The sequence below is a fragment of the Molothrus ater genome, chromosome 1 (assembly GCF_012460135.2).
Source record: "Molothrus ater isolate BHLD 08-10-18 breed brown headed cowbird chromosome 1, BPBGC_Mater_1.1, whole genome shotgun sequence".
In the NCBI taxonomy this organism is placed as follows: Eukaryota; Metazoa; Chordata; class Aves; order Passeriformes; family Icteridae; genus Molothrus; species Molothrus ater.
The window spans coordinates 23,225,616-23,245,804 of record NC_050478.2 but is presented as its reverse complement, the minus strand read 5'-3'; the positions used below and the strand labels follow the sequence as shown (position 1 = coordinate 23,245,804).

Below are 20,189 nucleotides of genomic sequence, written 5' to 3'. Positions count from 1 at the left end.
CATATAACCACAGGTGATTTCTTCATGATATGCAGGGTGCTTGCACATTGCGGTAACATTGTGTCAGAATTCCTCCCAAACTGGCTAATTCCCACCCAAATTTAACACAATGAAATTTCCATCTGAAATATACTTACTTTGCAAGGACTAAACCCAGCCTCCAAGCCCTACTATGTCATAGATTCAATTTGACTGCTTTAAAAAGAATGAGAGCAATACACCCATGTGCAGAAGGCTTGGTTTCTACCAAATTATAATTATATTCCATTTACCCATATGGCCTTAGAGATTAGGTTGTAGCCTGAAGACAGATGTGTATCTTCACTAATTATAGGCAACAACAGTACAGGGTGGATAGGGATGGGGAGATAAGGCTGGGGGATGGAACACTGAAGCTAAAACAAAGAAGAAATTAATAGTATAACAATAATGCCTGTGTACCCAAGGAAATCTGCAAGTAAAATAGATTTTATCCCTCAAAGTCTATTTTAATGGGAGTTTCTTATGTATTTTTCATTAGGAAATAATAACTCTCACTGAACCTAAAGATGACTTTTGAAATCTACTTGCAATAGTCTTTAAGGTAATTTTAGATAGAAACTTAAATCACCATCTCCTAGTTTCTTAGAGTCCTTCCCTGGATTCTATAAATGCTTACTCCTATATCTAAGCATTACTATTGTGTATTCTGTAATTTACAATTATGAACAAAGAGCTGGATGAAGAGGATCTTTTGTCCTCCCCTTTCCATCTCCTGCAAGCATCATTCTCCTGCATCCTTTCAGACACTTGCTGGGAAGGGCTGTGTAACCTGTCATGGGTTTTGTCAACACAAAGGGTGAATCAACTCCCAGGAGTTTTCTTTGCAGTTATGAAGAACCTATCCCAGTGCAGGGACCCTTCCTTTTTCCTGATATGTTTTAAGAAATACTTCAGTTTCTAGATGTGAACACAAAGCTAAACATGGAGAATTCAAGAGCAGGTATGGACACTGTGCCTCACAGCTCAGAGGACAGTGAAATGTGCTCTCTAGGAAGATGTGGAAACCACCCCAAAGATTGGGAAAAAGTCAACTCAGGCACACGAGAATTTCTAATTAACTTGCAAAACAAGCATCCTATTCAGTGATTACTGAAGTGAAGAGACATTATAAAAAGGGTTACAAAATCTGATTATAGAAGAGAATAAAGGCTGACATGAAAGAAACAGAAATGTCATGTTACTGAAGGTGAAATGAATTTAATTGCATTTCATTTTTTTCCCTGAGTGCCGACACAATGCACTCTATGTTTAGCTATTTAGCCAGGGCACAAAGAGCCATATCAATCACCTTCTTGCCAGGGTAGAGTCTAACAGTGTGCTGAGGAAACCTAAGAGCAAAGTACAGGAACAAAGAATAGCAGGAAAGTCATAAGTAACATGCACATTCCTTTTTGAATTGTGGTTAAAGTGGAATTCATAGTACATAAAAACTATTTTAATAAGAGCAAGAAGCAGAATAGTTTTCATTACAGCCTGAAAATATCAATTTAATTCTATTAAATTACTTCAAAATAATACATTTTTTAAAATAAAAAGATGGGCAAAATAACCAGTTTGCCAGGATAAATCAATAGCATTTAACTTCAAACATTATTTTTAAATATGCAAAGAAATTTCAATTATCATGGTAGCTTACAGCACTGTAATCTTTATAATAACTCAAAATATATTTATTAATGTCTTTCACTTGGCTTTAGTGAAAAGAGTCAAGTGATTTGACATAATGTGCTAAAAAAAATGCCCAACACTTCACAGCTAAATGGAATAAACATCTGCTCTTGAGGACAGCTTTGGAATGTAGTTTTATTCCAAACTTGTAGACATGCTGTACTCATTAAGTACCTTCTCCAAAAGTTAATTAATTCACTCACACCTCCTTGGAGGAAGCTCATGGAAGAGAAGGGGAAAAAAAAACTTCCTGAATTCATTACAGGGTAAACTCAAATATTGTTCTTTTGCTTTCTCTTTTTCTCTTCCCCTTTGTTTTTATAATTTAAATGTGAAAAGATTTACGCGAACACAAGCCTAAAATCTGGCAGCAAAGCATTCTGCAAACCACTGGCCCTTTGAGATTTTTTGGGATGAGAAAACACCAAGGGAGGCCTCTCCATTTCCAATAGTTTCCCAGCCCACAAAAGGAAAAGATGAATTGAAAAAAAGTTTCTGCTTCCTCACAAAGTACTTCTGCCCTCTCACAGTCAAGTTCATACCCCTGATCTTGAGGAAAGCCTTCTCTAAGAAACCCATTTTCTTTCCAGATTGTCTGCATTAACTTCACAAGGACAAAAATGAATCCTAGATGAGGAACTGTCAATCCTTACCCATATACCCAGTCTGAAATCTACATACGTCTTATGGTCATACTCTCATCTTGATCCTTCCACCACCTCACTCTATTCCAATCACCATGAAACCTCAGCCTGGGTTTTTTTTCCAGGGGTTTTAAACAAGCAATGGAACTGCCACTTCCCAAGGCCCCAGGATGGCAGCTGCAGTCAATGGCAAATTCATCATGTATTTCAACAGGTTGGTCGGGATGGTAAAATCAAGACAGATTCACAGCTCGTTACCTTTTATGTTGGTAATTTTAGTATTTGCATGGTCATACAAGGCTGTATAGGTATTGAATAACCTGCAATAAATAAACTAAGACATCATTCACTAAGACATCATTTGTGTACAGTTTCTAGTTTATTAGTAGGAACAAAGGTTTTGATAATAAAATTAGGCTCATAAAATGCCAAAGGTCATTGTGTTTGAAGAAGACAGAACACAGGACAGGGATTTGTCCCTAGAAGTCATGTTTTCAGCAAAGCTTAATATTAGGAAGCCCAACACTACATTCAGACAAAAAAACCTTAACATTTGTGGCTTCAAGACTTGCTTATTTCTTTCAGTCATAAAAAAAATACCTCTTTTCCCAGACTGTTATGCAGCTCTCACTTTAATGAGCAGCATATTTTAACGAAGACTTTTCATTGTCAGCAAGAAAAATGCATGCAGGTCAAAGCTAATTCAGGGTTTATGGACTGTGATATTAAAAGAACATTAGCAGTTCTTAAACCATACAAGAGAAAGCCCTCAAAGGGGTGAGCTAGCACCTACACAGTCCTTCAAGTGTAATGCCTGGATAACCATTTGAGCTATATGCAACATTTGACCAAGTGCCCGCAGTAGTTTTAGAATACAACATTTTCTGAGACTCGTAGCTATGTGGATGAAGAGCCCAGCTTTCCTCGTGTTCTAATGAGTCTGGCTGAGTGCACAACCTAGAGCCTTACATGCAGACATGCAATGGCTGCCTGGTGGCCCACGTGCTGCAGAATGCTTCACTGTCTGGTGGCCTCTGAACAAGCTTGTGAGTTAGACACTGACACAGGCAATGCAAAACACATCTAAAGGGTGGGATTGAGAGTAGCTGACACTGACTGACTTAGGTTCAGAAAGCTCTTTCCAGTCTATGGCTGAAGGGGAACACTCGTGTACAAGTGATCTGTGTAAAGTACTCAGATGACTCCACACAGTTGCCCTCCATTACCAGATATGGTAGAGAGTTTCTGGCAAAGGATACTGGGGTAAGAGAAAAGCAGAAATTCATAACATGCCTAGGGAGATTCTCTGGAAAATGTACCATTTCCACACAGACTCTGCTGAGGCACTGAGGACCCCAATGAAGAAAGGATGCTTGCCAAAAGGACAGAATAACGATGCCTGTGGGGGCCTTTTTTAAGACTTTCCGTAATGGCAAAGAGGGAGTTCTAAACTATTTTCTTCATTTGAGCTCCCTTAATTCATGTTGCATTTTGGGAATAGAGGACCTGGCCCTGGACACAGAAGTAGAAAACTACACAGAACTAGAAAGCTACAAAGAACTTTTTATCTTACAGAAGATGCACAAAACTCTTGGTTCTGCTCTCTTGGCAGCAAAGCTCTGCAAAAAGGCTGAGATTATCTGGAACAGGAGTTAACATGATTTCAGAAGAAAGCTGAAATTAAACCTGAATTAATATCTTTCCTTTAGCAAGCTCGTACTGCTCTATTAGTATAGCTACTTTTGAAAAATAATACACAATACCACACAGGCTTTATTATCACCCAACACTGATTACACAAATGTTCCTGCTTGCCCTACATATCAAAGCACACAGCCTGGATATCACACAGTCATCTGAATTCCCAAGTGTGTACTCAGCATCAATAAAATCATATTTAGTCTTATTAGGCCATCAAATCTAAAAAATATCAGTAAAAGAAACTAAACTTGGGACATTGTATCTCATGCTTGCAACCAATGAAGTTCTCCCTATCATCCAGAGGACAGTACAGGCTTCTGTACATTATTGGCTAATTAAAATGGCAAAAGGAGGTAACAAATCACTACAGTGCCATCTCACAGCCTTGGAAATAAACAGAACCAAACACATTATTCAGTTCCATTTGGGTTCACTAAACTGTTCAGGAATCTTAGAACTACTTGTTTTAAATCATTATACTAGAAAAAACTACCTGGTAATATGCACTATCACAGAAGCAATGAGAAATGTCCCTCTGACTTCTCCTGTCATGTCAAAACCTCATCAAGCACAATCCTTTTTATCACTCTTGGTTTGCTAGTCATTTCCCTCTTCTAAACCAGGATAATAACCACAAGATAAAATCCAGTTTTCACTTCTAACTAATACCCAGGGAAATACTGCACTTTTTAGGTCAAAGTTTTGTAGACTCTGTTGCTTAAATTGTCAGAAGTTCCAGGAAGAAAGTACTGACTTGAGACAAATTTGCATCTGTATGAATAAGGAAAATCTGAATAAAAATTATTAGGTAATTGATTCTGCAGGATTTTCAGGATCATAATAAGATTTATCTCACAAAAAGGTTCCTCCTATTTGCCTTCCCTGGAATCAACTGAGTTCCCTCCAAAAGAATTTTAAAACAATCCACTTCAATCCAGTGTTTTTATAAAGGCTTCTAACTTGCTCCTGCATTCCTTACACAAGAGTCTAGAGTCTTACTAAGGCAATGTCACACAGAAATACATATGATACAGCCACTGGAAATGTTCATTGCATCATTGCTTTAAAAATGTGTATATATAGATTTTCCCACTTATTTCCAGTAGAACTGCAAAGGAAAGAGATTGGGGTGTGTTAATTTGCTAACTCCCATTCTCTTTGATGCTGTTTTAATCATTTTTTGTCCCCTCTGGGTACTACTACAGTCATTTGCAATGAAGAAGGTGTGCTTAATTAACTGAGTATAAAGACACTCCCTTATGATCAGCTGTAGTCATCTGCTAAGGTTCAGTAAGTGGAAGACTCAGGTTTTTACTTCTGAATGGCAAAAGCAAAAATAAATTCAATTCAATCTCCTTTTTTACCTTTCATCAGCACACTTCCATGCTGAAGTAGGTCACAGCGGCAATTGTTGCCTCACCGATTTTAAAAATCTTGACATGTTCTCCCTACAATATACATGTGTTCTTGCCCATGTGAGTCATGAAGACCATAGAGACAATAAATTACAAGTGCACTTATGAAAGTGACATTCTTCTAGCATGAATTTTAACATGCTAATGAAGTTTCTGCATTAACCATTCACAGTTGTGCATATTATCAAACCATTAAGTGACAAGACTGACATGAAGTAGAGTGAAATGCTGATGCTATATTTAATGTCTGATAACAAAAAAGTCTAATTTAAATAATCAATTTTCAATGCCATGTGTAAAAGACGACCTTAATTTGGCATAACATTATTCTGTCTGCTGCACACCTGCTTATTCACTGAATGAGGAATGAAAAATAGCACCTTCTCAACCACATTAAACAGCATCACTTCTTACTTAACATATCTGCTGAAATACACTTTTAATTCAACTTCACATCAGCAGCATGACCAATTTTAGTGAGTAGGAGAGAGATTTCAAAAGCATGCCATTAGTTTCGATTTGCTTCCAGTAACAATAGATAAATTTAAAAGGACTACCACAGCAGGTTTTCACCTAAAAGTCAAAGACTGTTTTCTTCAAACCCCAGTGAGTCAGTGACATGAAAATTTATCACAGCTGGATCTACTACCACAGTTTCATTGTCTACTTCCTGTGCACCTACTTCTATGGCACTCAACCTCCTGGTTGGACACCTCTAGTTACACACAGGTGCTCACACACCACAGCTTCCCCTACATCATGTAACATGTCTCTGCCACATGGGGATGCAGGACTGCCCATGCAATCCAACAAACGTCTCCCCACAGAAAAGGGGGAGCACAAACCTCCTGTCCATGCCAGAGATGTTGATACAATCACCCAATAGAAAGAAAAAACATGCTGGGGAAGCCTACATTGTTAGCACAACTGCAACGTAAAGCCTAAAGCATTTTTTTATCCTACTTTTCAGGTATTATGCTTTTCTAACAAGCACATGGGTTTGTATCTTACTATTAATAAATGTAGCTACTGCTTAACAAGAGGCAGTGTGCAACATTCTGCTACTGCCAAAGTTCAGGCAGCTTCACCTAAGTGCAGTGAACCTCATATGGATACGACACAGGAGCTGCCCAATCCTTGCATGTTCTGAATGCTTCCCTGCCCTTTGTGCTTCAGACCATCCTAAAGCTGTAATCAGTTCAGTGATAAATATTAATGCTTACAGAAGACATCAGATGACAACTACCCTATGGCTTTGACTCAGATTATTAATTTTCACATTAGTTATTAAATGCCAAAATTACTCATCTGACAAAAACAGATTCAACTTTAACAACTGCAACCATTAGTTAAGGACAATGCTCACAGTACTACAGCAAGGAATACATGAATACCATAAATTACTAAGTTCCAGAGATTTCAGATAATATCATTTAACACCCAGTGTATATCACTGGGTGATACAATATAAATAGTATAAAATATTACTATAGTAATAAAATATATATAAAATACTATAAAATAAAATATATAATATAATATATAAATAATATAAAATATTCTCCAATTTTATGGAGACCATTAAACCCTTGATTTAACAAATGCATTATTTTTATCATATCTGGGTTTTTTACCTATATAGTTGCTATAAAGTTTACTGACCTCTTCTTGAACATTTAGCACAGAAAAATGTTGCAGCATCCCATTATGTGTCAATAATTACTCTAATGTCTAATACATTCCTTTTAAAATATCTTTTTATAGTTTTTAGACAAACTAATTATATTTTTTGCTGAAACATAAGCATATTTTTACAGAGATTATTGGGCTGCCCTAGGAAACTTAGTACCCAAATCCCAATCCTCATTTTGCCCTGACTCAGTATTGCAGTGATAAAACACATTTTAAAATATTCTGGTGGGGGTAGGGTTTAGTTAGTTAAGGTTTTGCTTCAAAAATACCCATTCATTATGCCCAGGAGACTGCTATACCCTGCTTCCTAGGAGAAAGGAAGGCTCAGAATTGAGATGGGTAAGAGATGAAGTCTTGAAGGCTCCTGGGAGAAGGCTGAATATTCTTGTTGCCTGCATGCAAAGCTCAACAAGAGGGTCTTGCCTATTTCTTCTTAACACATTTTGGCCCTAGGAAGAGAAAAGGTGCCCAGGGAGAAGAACAAATCAGTGCAGAAAAATCAGATAGAATAAGAACAAACTGCAAGTTCCTTCCCCCTCTGGTCACGGCAGACTACAGGAGGCTTCCAAGTTGCCTGGAGTAAAAGATTTTGCAAGCAATTAAGAGACAGGGACAGTTTTTGTCCGCTTGAAAACCTGTTGTCATTCAGACTGGCGTTCCTGGATTAAGGAACAGTGGGTCAGATGCAAGTGTCTTTTTATATTGCCAGAGATGAGGGTTTTTTCTGCCAAATACTCATGCAAATCGATATCACCTCTAACACTGCAAGTAGAAGAAAAAAGGCAGAGGGAAAAAATTCTGGATGCTTTTCTCAAAAGACTTCAACTATCTCAAGGCAGCATCACTGATTAAGAAGCAAATCAGCTTTCATTAATAGGTTTTTTTTAAGGCAGGGACGCAAACAAGCAATGCAGGCATGACAGATGCAAGCCTTTGCTCCACTTATTCTACCAGTAATAGGAGTTACAGTAAACAAACTCAATTATAAAATAAATGCATCAAGGCATAAAGATGAATTTATGTGCATTATTTGGAATGTAGTAATGTGGAGTAAAACACAAAGTTAAAATAAAGGTGATATTTCAAATATTAGAAGAAGCTAAGAACAGTTACATTTTCACAGGACATGCTGAAATGCACAAATAAAAAGACACTTAAATTATGAATTTACAAAACCAGAGCCATTTATGGACAACTGCAAACAAAGGCTCAGAAGAACCAAGAAAGTAAGAAAAAAGACTGGTGGAAATAGCCCTGTACCAGCTAGAAAGGGACATAAATCAGAATGAAGATCATAACACAAAAAAATATCACTGATAGGGTCAGCTAGTTGCTCTGACCCATTAGAGTTCCTGCTGTAGGAAGCAATCCAGATGTTCCAATTGAGCATGAACTATCTCTAAAGGCTGCAACATCTGTAGGAAAGACAGCCAGGAATACAGATTTCAGTAGTCTATGCCAGGAGGAACAGCACAGGGAGAGTCAGGAGCAAATCTTGTACCTCAGTTTGCAATAGCACATTTTGCAGCTTGGCAAGCACCACACAGTACACATATAAATCAATTCCTATTTCCAGTCATGGACAGGGCTGCAGCAGTAGCTTCCAGCAGAAACATAATTATATGTGGGGCCATGTATTTAAGATTTATTGCTTGCCTTCAATTGTGGAAAAACTGAGAAAGACATCTTTTAAACCAGACAGGAGAAGATGAGGCCATGTGTACTACGCAGGGAATTATTAACTGATTACCCTTTTCCTCAATATCTCTAACACTGTACACAGAATATGAATACATAGTTATATATAAGTGCTAGACAGGCAAGTTTGTTGGCTGCCAAAGAGGAAAATAATTGTATATTTGGACCTAATGGAGTCTGCAGAATATATGGACTGAAACAACTGCTTTATGCCAATTTCCCTTCAAGCTGATGAAAATGTTTCAGGTACTTGACTGCAATTATGTTATCAGAATGACTGGTTTAACATTACCAGGGCCAGGCATTTTTAAAACAATATCTCAGCATCACACACAAATTCCTGGAAGGGTTTAAAGCCTGATGTTATTTGTAAGACTTGCGCCTCCACCCACAAATTATAAAATCCTGGAATCATTATGTGTCAATACAGACATACCAATAAAAATGCTAAACCTAATACTTGTTTGATTTGCCTAAGTGTACTGTCCCTGGACTTCTATAACTGTCAGCTGAGACATTCTTCTTTATACTTACACATACTTACAATATCCTGCTCAGTCTTTATTTAAAATAGTTAAGTGACAGCAAATAGCCTATTTAAAGCCACAAAGAAAGACAATGTCAAGCACAGTACCTGAGGGGACAACAATATGTGTGTCCATCAAAGTAATTTAGATTTTTATTCTATTTATGAGTCTTCATTTAAAAGTAAGCCTGAGGGAACAAGCATTGTTTTTACCTTGCAAATACAGAGAAAATTCAGAAATATAATTAAGCTGAAGCTATTCTATAGAAGGCAAGATGTAATTTGCATCTGCCTTCCTATAAAATACTGTTTAACAGGAACTACTGTACATATTCTTTGGAAAAAGAAAGATGTGTGCTTATGTGGGTTTGTATTTATAATAACTGGCAACAAGCCAGAAAGGAATATCCATCAATAGGCAATACTTCCCTCAAGAACAAAATTAAAAGGCAGGGGGTCTTTTGTCATGCTGGGAGAGCATCAATGGCTTGCCCCAGAGAGCCAAGACTAATTTATTGCTACTGGAATATAATTGCTTGAATGGAAGCTTTTAAAATGGATTTAGGGATCACATAACTACTGATTCTGAACAAGCAGGGTCCAAAAGTCTGACTAAAAGTGAAATTACTGAAGGACCTCTAGAAAGAAGAGGCTGGCAGGGAGAGAAGGCTAATTCATATAGCTCAGTTTAACCCTTAGAAATCAGCTGTGGAACCAGACAACTTTGTCCAGAAGCTAAAACCAAAACAAGGTGTTAAAGTCTCAGATCCCCAGCTGCATGAGTCAACAAACGGAGTACAGCACAACAAAGCATTAAAATGAAATGGTTATGAAATAACCATCTTACTTCCTCTGAAACAAAAGAGCAGCACAAGATATTAGTTTGGCATGCTGGTGAAAGTCTGGGAATTTTTAGCATATGTGACTGGGTTTCTGTCCTCCCAGCCAAAGAAATCACTTTCTTGGGCTATTTTTAATTCAGCCTTGAGAGCAGGTATTGCACTGAAATTCCCAAGCAGGCTGATTCATTCATTAAAATGGTAGGACCTCAAATCATCATGCCTGGTTTTAGTAATTACTGCATGATTAGGACTAGCCTTTGTTGCTGGCCTAGCAAGAGAGACTTCTAAATATATATCACTGATTTTCATCAGTATTATTTAAGAGAAAAAAAGAGTAAATTATTCAATGGGACTGCTCATGTTTCATCTGTTGATTGAAGTTTCATCTACTCCAACTTCCAAGTTTTTTTTCTTTTCTCCCCTACCCGCCACCTCCCACTCTTATTAAAAATCCATTGGAAATTTAAAAAACTTAAACGAGCAGTACATCAGGATTCTACACTTAGCTACTCAAATAAATATTTCTAATGTGTCTATAAGCTTCAAAGGTGTTTCTGAGCACTGACAAATGGTACAGATAGCCACAGGAATACATGCAGCAAAATCTGAAAGGGAAATGCTGCTGCTGCCATTCCCTCTGAGGCTCCTGTTTTAAATGACAGGTATCTCAGGATTCAGAGGAGTGATGTACCAGCAAGTCAAACAATGTGTCTATATCCATCCTCCTCAAAGGCAAGCTCACTGGGCCCAATGTGGTTATATAAAAGTACAAATATTTGAATTATTATGTCTTTTTTAGCAGGGCTACAACAACTACTGCATTTCAGACCTTGAGGTACACAGCACTGCAGCCTTGCAGCAAGACTTACAAATCTGAAGCAGCACAAAGAATCTTAATAGCCAGTCTTCATTTATCCCAAAACTCAGAGAAATGAAGTTAAAAGTATCCACGTGGGGAAATGAAACACAACCCCCTGGTTTAACAAGCACATTTAACACCTGAAACTCTGTGTAGGAAACTGAGCAGGGAAGAAAGCTCAGAAGTTTCAGGGGTCAAAAACAGGTCCTACTTCACCCCCTTTAGTGCTACACTCATCTTCTGTGAGTGTATTGGTTTGTTTTGGGGTTCTTTTTTTTCCCAAATATATCCAGGAGGAATTTTCCTTATTTTTTTAGATAGCAGTAATTCTTATTGAAATTCATATGTTGTAGATGCCACTTTTCATTCAAAGAACACAGAAAATTAATGAAGCTACATGATGTGCAACAATGATCAGCTATTGCAGAAGAAAAAATACTTCCTCTTTTTACTCCTTTTAAATTTCTTTTTTTTTTTTTTAACCAAACAGGCTTTCTGGCTTTTCCAGAAAAAAACAGTTTTCATGAACTTTTACATTTCAGTTAGTTACATCCTGGAATAAAGTTCCCAGTATGACAAGTGAAGAGTTAAACACTTGCAAAGTAGAACAATGGGACTGATGTCCAAGTGCAAGACAAAGATCATCTGAGTGATCTATACACACACAACATGAAATGGAAGCCCACCAGACATACAGAATATGTTAAAATCATTTGGCTGACTTCTCAAAGAGAAACTGCATCAAGTCTCTACTCATCTACCTTTCCATTAAATCCTGTTAATAAACTCTCTCTTTCCTGTGTGATGATTCTCAGTATCTACCTTAGAAGGAAAAAAAATTCCAAAGTGAAATCAGCTATGAAAATGCTGATCTCATCCAAGAAAGTGTGCAAAAAGATTAAGGAAGATTTTATATGTTCATACAAAAAAGCAGGACATTCAGCTAATACAATTAATTACAGTTCCCTCAAACCTGATGAACCCACACTAACTTACCTAACTGAAGATCTAGCACTGACAGCCTAAAGCATGTTTACCCTGGGGTTTTAGGGCAGTATTGTCTTAAGAGCAAATGTTTAAATGGAGGGGAGGGATTACCAACACTGTTAACAGCATTCACAGCATTCAAATATTTTGGCTCTGAGTCAATTTTACAAACCTCAGAAATTCTACTGCAGGAATGCTCAAATACTTGAATTTGGAATTATTTTCAAAGAAAACAAATATTTAAAAGTACAGTTAATATGCCAGGCATTTTCCCTTTAGCTAGCAGTTTCTGTGAAACAACTGACATGACATTTTTTGCAAAGTTACTGCTACTGCATTTGCAGGATGTTTGAATGTGTGCTCTTTTTGACTCTTACCTTCACATTCTCTGGATGAAGCCCTCCAGGGTGTTTGTCCATGTACTGACATAAATCAGTGTGCTAAAAGAAAGTCAGATGGAGAAAACTATATTAATATCCATATGACTGCAGTAATAAATACCCCTCTACTTAGGAGTGGACATAACAAATGGAAAATAAGATTTTTTTTTCAGCCACACAAGTGCCAACACACATTTGTACCTTTACACTAATTTCATTTAACAGCCTTGATAACTGATATGAATATTCAACAATTGCAAATTAATATTTCTTCTAACACCCTGCATTTGGTAGATTAATTACCTGAATTTTAATACCATTCTAAAACTTGTAAGGACAGCATCAGCACCACAAAGATACTATCTAGACAGAAGAGGATGAACCTAAAGGAAGAATCTCACATTCAATTCCCCTTGTTCACATTATAACATTGCCCTTTAAATATAATTTTATAGTGATTCTAGATTAAGATGGGTTAAAGGTTTAGAAAATAAAGCTGAAAGGCATTGCATATCAGAGTACTGAATGGTATTTTCCAACTCAAAAAGAAGCACATATTATGGACATGTACAGCCATTAAATACAGATACTTTAGAAAAGAACATCATGGAAAATTCAAACCTAAGTTTTCACTTCATAGTTACCTATATTTCCTGCAAACATAAAACCCCAAGAAACCTCTTCAGGAAAAAAAAAAAAAGAAGGTTTGCAATGCATAGATTCATGTTATTTTTAATGAATAAATATTTATACTTTTTACTATGGAAACACTTTTCTCTGAATTCTCTTACATTTCTACACTTCAGCAGCAGAGTTTCAGACAAATGGCATGTTGCTTCTCTAATGTGCTTGCACAACTCAGCTTCTGGAATTATGTTCAGAATAAAAAAAGCAAAAATATGCACTTGATTAACCAGCAAATACTCAGAGACGGACTCTGCCTTCCACATCTGGTTTCTGAACACATCTGGTAAAAATCATCCAACATTCCTTGAAAAGCTACTTGGCAATACCTGCCTCACATACACAAGAGCCCATATAAATACAGGCAGTTTTCAAAGTGAGAGTTTTGGACAAAAGTTGCCTTCCACACAGCAGAATGGTGTCTCTGTGCAACGTTTGCCAAACCAGGAGGTATTCTCTAGCTTTCTTTTGCAGAGTTATGCAGATACATAGCAGAGTTCACACCCAAGACACAAAATTTCTTCTAGCCACAACTATCCTACGTAATTGCTTTTGAAATCACAAACTACAAAAACACATTGTGCATGTGGAATTAACATTGCAAAGACATGAAGGCGCACAGGATTATTAGGCTCTGCATTAGCACAACTATTTTCATGAACTCTTACATGGCTTCACGAGAGCAAGAGCCCTGACTACAGGAAATTGCTTGAATCCCAAAATGAACAGCATGCTCAAACAGGCAAACCACACTACATACAACAGAACAGAGATTATTTCAAAATGCAAGATACAGACAGCAATTATTCAATTTACAGTCTACAAATTAGTGAATGCATTTACAAAGAAAATTTTCAGACTAATTAAAAATATTCTATCAGTGAATTGCTAGTGTCAAAGAAGCACATTTTGCATAGAGATTCTTAAGTTTAGGAACTTATTCCTCATTTCTGTAGAATCTTTAGCATTAAGGTACAAATTCCTCTTCCATTCTCCCATTCTCCTCTTCCATGCTCTACTTCATTCACAGTATTTGGCACTATTTTGTCTTCTGTGTTTTAACTGACTGTGGTGGTAATGAAGCTTTCTGGGACTGCATCAATAAACCATGGACCAGCCAACCTTCAGTACACATCACCACATTACACATTTTTGTTTTGTTTACTGTATGAACACCAAGAAAACATACTTAAAGTCATCAGCTAACCTTGTCATTTGTTTTAATAAACTAACATGTTCTGAGTACTAATCCCAGCACAAGAATCTGCCTTAATATCAGCTGAAACACCATTACTACAGGTGATTGACTGGTGTCAAACAAGAAATTTGTGGGAATCCACTGATTTTAATGGCTATCTGTTATTCATGAGACATGCCAGTGTTTGAATAGTGCTAGCACCTGCAGTGCTCAACAGATGTTTGAGGAAAAGCCTGAAATATCACTTTAGAAAGCCCATTAGGGTGGCCAGGGAAGCACTGTCCCATCCTCACAGCCATCGTGGTCCCTGAGCACAGCACGCTCCATCACACGGGCTGGCTCAAGGAATTATTATTTGCCCTCAGTTCAATCTTTCAGCCTTTGTGAACAACAGATAACCTGGTAGGTGGGAGGTTTATTGCCTCCTCCACCTTCTGTTGATTTCTACAATTTGCAACCAGTCAGCTGACAGAAACCAGATCAGAGAAACACAAACCCAATGTCCCTTCTGAAGGTCCCCTTCCTGAAGCCCCACCTGTCCACCCACACTAACTGCACGTTTTTATTCACCAAAAGCTTTTCATCTTATTCAGAGCCACAACTATAGGAATAGCAATAACTCATATATTTTATTTCCTATATATATTTGTAACAAATGGTGAGGATAACCTCATTTTCTTATGCTTATGTTTCAGTTACTATTTGGATGCATTTTCTCCATACAGAAACATCAATGATCATCATGTTTGTGTTATCCATCATTAGCTTATTCTTCCTACCCCAAGGATGAAAACAACTGGGATCCTGATATAACCTTCTGCCATCAGTTTAACCACCAAAACCTACAAAAACTGATTGAACACGTCTACCTGAAAGTCAGTGTAAGCAGCAATTTCCTCAGAATCCTGGAAACCTTACAGAGTCAATTGTGCTGCAGTCTTTTGGCATTTATTTTTTTTCCCTACACACACACACTACAGGAATCTGTAGCAAACCTTCATTCAGATGGGGAAGAGAAATTGAATATATTTTCTGTTCAAATCTTTCTACAATTTGCTTTCATAAAACTAAGAGGCTTTCTCATACATGTAACAAAACATTATGGGAAGAACTGTGGAAGCAGCTAATAGTGTTAGAGTACATTGCTCCCCACTTTAAAAAAAAGAAGGTGGCAGCAAAGCAAAGACAGCCTCAGCTGCTCCTCTTTCCCAAGGTAGGGACTGAATGCACATTGAATTAAACATTAGTACAGCTAGGAAAACTGACAGTGCTGCAGAGACAGCTCTTTCTAAACCTGTTTTCCCTTTTGGCAGCCAAAGTGTCTGCTCCAGTGCTCGTGTGCACAACTGACATTGAAGGAGACAACACGAATACAAGTTTAGGAAAGCATTAGAAAAAAAAAAAAAAACAAGAGACTAAGCTGGATGAAAGCATTTTTTTAATGTATTCCATGAAATTTATACTATATAGATGGAGTCTTTTTCTTCATGCTGTTTTGAAGGTGGAAAACAATGTGTTTTCCCAAGTGGAAGAGTGGCTGCCAATACAGTCTGCCATACTCTGACACTGGAGTCTTTGCTGCAGTCACCACCCTGATCTAATAAAATAGATACCCTAAAGGAAAATTCAAGATACAATTACATATTGGCAATAACATAAAACTATACTGAAACAAAGAGAAGAAATAGACCAACCAATACACCCTTTACAGTAGTCCATTCTGCACTGTCTCAGAGGGTCAGGCCACCTCACAGGGCTGCAGCATACTGGGGATGGCGTACAGAGACTTCCAAGTAATTGAACACATTCTGATCCCAAGTGGACCTGGCTAGACCAATTCTGCTTCAAGCTAGTTTTTAACAGCTCTATCAGCCATACTGTCAACCCCAAACACACACAAATCACCAAAGTAATACCATGCTGACAGAACATTTATTATTTTAGTTTAAGTTCAAAATCCCATTAGTTCCTGTTCTTTACACTCCACCAGCTTACCCACACCTATATGTACAATATATAAATATTGTAATTAGCACTCCTCTGCTCAAAACAGCTACACAAAAAACAATAAGCATAGATAAATCAAGTTTCTATAGAGAAGAACTCAAAAGCTAGGAAAGTCCAGAATTAATGGGGTTTACCCTACCTTTTAATTGTTTCTCCATTAAATGTCTATTATGATATCTCCTAAAAGCTCATACCTTTTTTCCTTCCCAGGATTAGACATACACACTGAACAGAATAGGAGATACTTGATTGAAAAATAGCTGTGCTGTTTTACAGTTACGGGGTTTTCTTCTATTCTCAAACAGCTTGCAGAGTCTGTTTTTTTTACTACTTTGAAGACAGAAATAATCTCACAGGTTTTCCTACCCTGCTTATAGCTATGCTACTGACATGTTTTACAAAGAATAATTTCAGAGCAATGCAGGAGACATAGGGCATTATTTCCTTTTATCAGATAGGGTCTTCAAGCAAAGACAAAAAAAAATTCTAAGAATCACTGATCTGAGATATTCTGTCCAAAGAACTTTGGTTTTGAATTTTCAGAGTATTTGGCACTATTTTGTTCTGACTGACTGTGGTGGTAATGAAAGATATTCTGGTCTTCAGGTGCATCCTTCGCCCCCACACACCCCCCCTTACTTTTTGCTGTCTCTGATGGGCAATGTGGTTTGTCCTAAGCTGAGAACACCTGGTGGACATTGCAGAGGGAACTGTCTGGATGCTCTCATTACAGAGATGGGGAAGCTGACATGTTGCTACTGACTTTGATGCACACTGGCCAGAAAAAGAATATGAAATGCATTGGTAATATTTAAATACATATTAAAAATAAAACTAAGCATAGTCATCCACCCAATCATTGTGTCCTTCTCATGCCTGGCTGAGAGCCTCATCTCCAATATTCTGCAATGCTGACTTCAGTTACAGCTGTAAATGTGTAATGCTTTTGCAAAGAGGACTGAGAATCTCATACTGAATAGCAAAAATCTGTAATGACAGCAATTTCAGCTGGTGATGACAATTCCCAATACAGCAGAGGTGGAGCCCAGTTGTCTACAGCAGTATTACCTAACTTGTCTTGAAATGATACCTTGAATGAGCAGGAACCTCAGAAGATTTCCTGGTTCCCACATTCACAAAAAATGAGAGAAATCCAACAACAACCACATGCCTTCACCACATAATCCTTTGCAGAGCTGCACAACAGGCACTTCCACAAGGATGAAAAAAGGAGATTGCCCAGGCCATCTTTATCTTGGTGTCCTCCAATTACAAGAGCTTCACTTTCCCACTTCACTAACGAAACAAGAGGTTTTCTGCAGACCCTCTTATGCTTTAAGTGAACAACTCGATCTCTCCTCCCACTACTGGCTTCCCCAGAAACAATTTCATTTTGTCAGTAACGAATACCTACAATATCTGAAGTGAGAGACTAAAGTATTTGAGAAGAGAGGAAGAATCTTCAAAGACATAGCTCTTAAGTACAATTTATAATTTTTCTGAAGCTTATCACTTGACCAAATTTGGGGCAATTTTCAAAATAATAGTCCATACTATCCACACCACAAAGGCTACCCATCCCCTAAATTCCAAATCCATACTGTTCAGCTTGAATACTTTAAGTAAGGGTACTCTAGATAGAGGCAAGATATCTTGGCCATTTTTGCTGAAAGTAAAAATAGGTAATCTGAGACAGGCTTTGGCATTTTTGCCTTCAAATAATTGTATTTCACTACTGTGTGCCAGAAGATCATTGCTCCAGGGCTGCACCTTGACTGGCACACACAGGTACACCTCCTTGAGAAAGCCCTGTCCAGCCTTTTTTATCTTCTCTCAGCACATAAAAGCACAAACCCTATCCTCAGTGCACATCTCCAGTAACAAGGCCTCCATTAAGAGACCCATGACCCTTCCTGGGCTAGATGGAACAATTTCTAAATAGAGCAGAGATTGCACAGTGTTTCCTAGGATAGGGGATAGAAGACCCATGCTCAGCAATACTGGTTCAACTAGTCTTGTTTCCAAACTAAATATAGAAGCACATCAGCCAATGCACATTTTTGACCCAAACTTAAATTAATCGCAAATATTTTCCTCCCGGTGATAGAAAGAAGTATCACAACTCCTACAGGTACCTGAACATGACAGGGAGATTTAAGTTACTTTTCCAACATAACTGCTCATAGTCTAAACAAAAATCAACCAAGTCATACAAGAATTAAAAAAAATAAGAAAAAAAGAAAATGCACACTTGCTCAGACTCTCTCTGTAATATTTTCCACTCATTTTCTCCCCATACCCTGACAACTCCACAAAAAGTATGATTTACTTATGAAATATTGTCTTCCAGACTCACATGAAGAAATTAATTGGGGTTTTGATTTAGACTTGGGGCAGTGTATAATTGTATGAAGGTCATTTTATTCAGCAAGACTCTGGTTTATGCAGACACATGTGAGTTTATGTTTGTGAGCATACTGGGTATAAGCATCTGCTGAAGGGAAAAGAATTCTGGCTGATGTTTATACAGCTGAAGCAAGGTTTATATACATTACATCCTAGGTCTGGAAAAGAGAGCGTATGAAAAAAAGACAAATGTTGACGATTCTTCCCTTCTCCTCTTGAAGGAATTCTAATTATGAATAGATGAGTAAACCACAAACTAGAAATGTCCTGAGATATGCTCTGTGCTTCACTTTGACATCAACTGTTTTGCTCAGCTATTCCTGCTCAGAAATCAGACCTTGCTACCAAACACAAACGTGTTCAGACAAAGGCTGGGACGTTTCCTTTCAAGGTATGGCTGGTGACATGAAATGAACTCTACTTTGCCCACCCTTCTCCATAATAATAACATGACTGTCATTCTCTTCTAAGTAAATTAGTCGCTTCTACTTCCCATGCAATACATTCTCTTTCCCTCCTCTTCCTCAGTCATGATAAATCTCCATGTGACTTAGGCATCCCATAATTCTGCCTAATTGGTTTCAGCTGTCATTTTTGAAGCTGAAATGCACAGAGAGCCCGGGGCTTGTGAATGGAACAGGAAGCACTTCTAACCTCATTCCCATCATGTAGAACCAGCAATGTGTAAGAGCTCTCCCATTAAAACAAAACCGGGAGGATTTGGCTGCCGGCGATGCCGTCGTGCAGCAGACAGATTGTGCTGCTCCACTGAGGCAGCCAGGCTCTTGTGAGCCATTCCTCTCTCTTCAAAGAACAGCACACATTATTTATGCCCTAGCAGCTTTCCCGACTAAAATACTTCCCCTTTTGTCACCAACAAATTCTTAAACCGATAATATAATTTACCAATAAAAGGATGGGCACCAGGAATATTTAAAGTGACAGGAGAATAAAAAAAGCTAATTCCTTTTAAATGGCGTGTATCCTCCAGCCTAAGCACTCTGCAGATTACTGTGCCACAGTTTAAACTTATTTCATGTCACTGGTATCTTCAAAAGTGTCAAAGACTTTTATTTTCATGTATTTCTTTGGCTTTCTCTAATTCAATCTTTTCCCTTTATGAGGTGACACAGTGTTACCCCATGCTAACAAAAAATACTGTCCAAGCTATCTCTGGGTGATACCTAAGCAACTTCCAGCAGAACAGCAGCAGGCAGCAGCACCAGCTGGGCTGAGCAGCAGGGGAAAGATCTATATTAGCGAATCAAGGAAGAAAAATCTGCCCCACAAGACACTCGTAATGAAAACAATTCTGCTAACAGATGTTTTTAGTGCCTTGGATTTCTCTCACACTGTCAACAAAGATAAGCATACTTCAAAATACATGAACAATACTATATAGAAGACTAGGTGGTGGGGGAGTACATAATACAGATAGAA

At 37.8% G+C, this 20,189-nt stretch overlaps 1 protein-coding gene across 7 annotated transcripts in view; it reads right to left on the bottom strand.

Annotated features, from left to right (window-relative positions):
• The window catches only part of CDK14 (cyclin dependent kinase 14), a 440,286-nt gene that overhangs the window by 278,856 nt on the left and 141,241 nt on the right, over nucleotides 1-20,189 (bottom strand). For all 7 annotated transcript variants that reach the window (XM_054516107.1, XM_036406938.2, XM_054516108.1 and 4 more), the window contains one exon: nucleotides 12,452-12,514. In XM_054516107.1, the coding sequence (XP_054372082.1) occupies nucleotides 12,452-12,514 (63 nt within the window). The remainder of the gene's footprint in view (nucleotides 1-12,451; nucleotides 12,515-20,189) is intronic.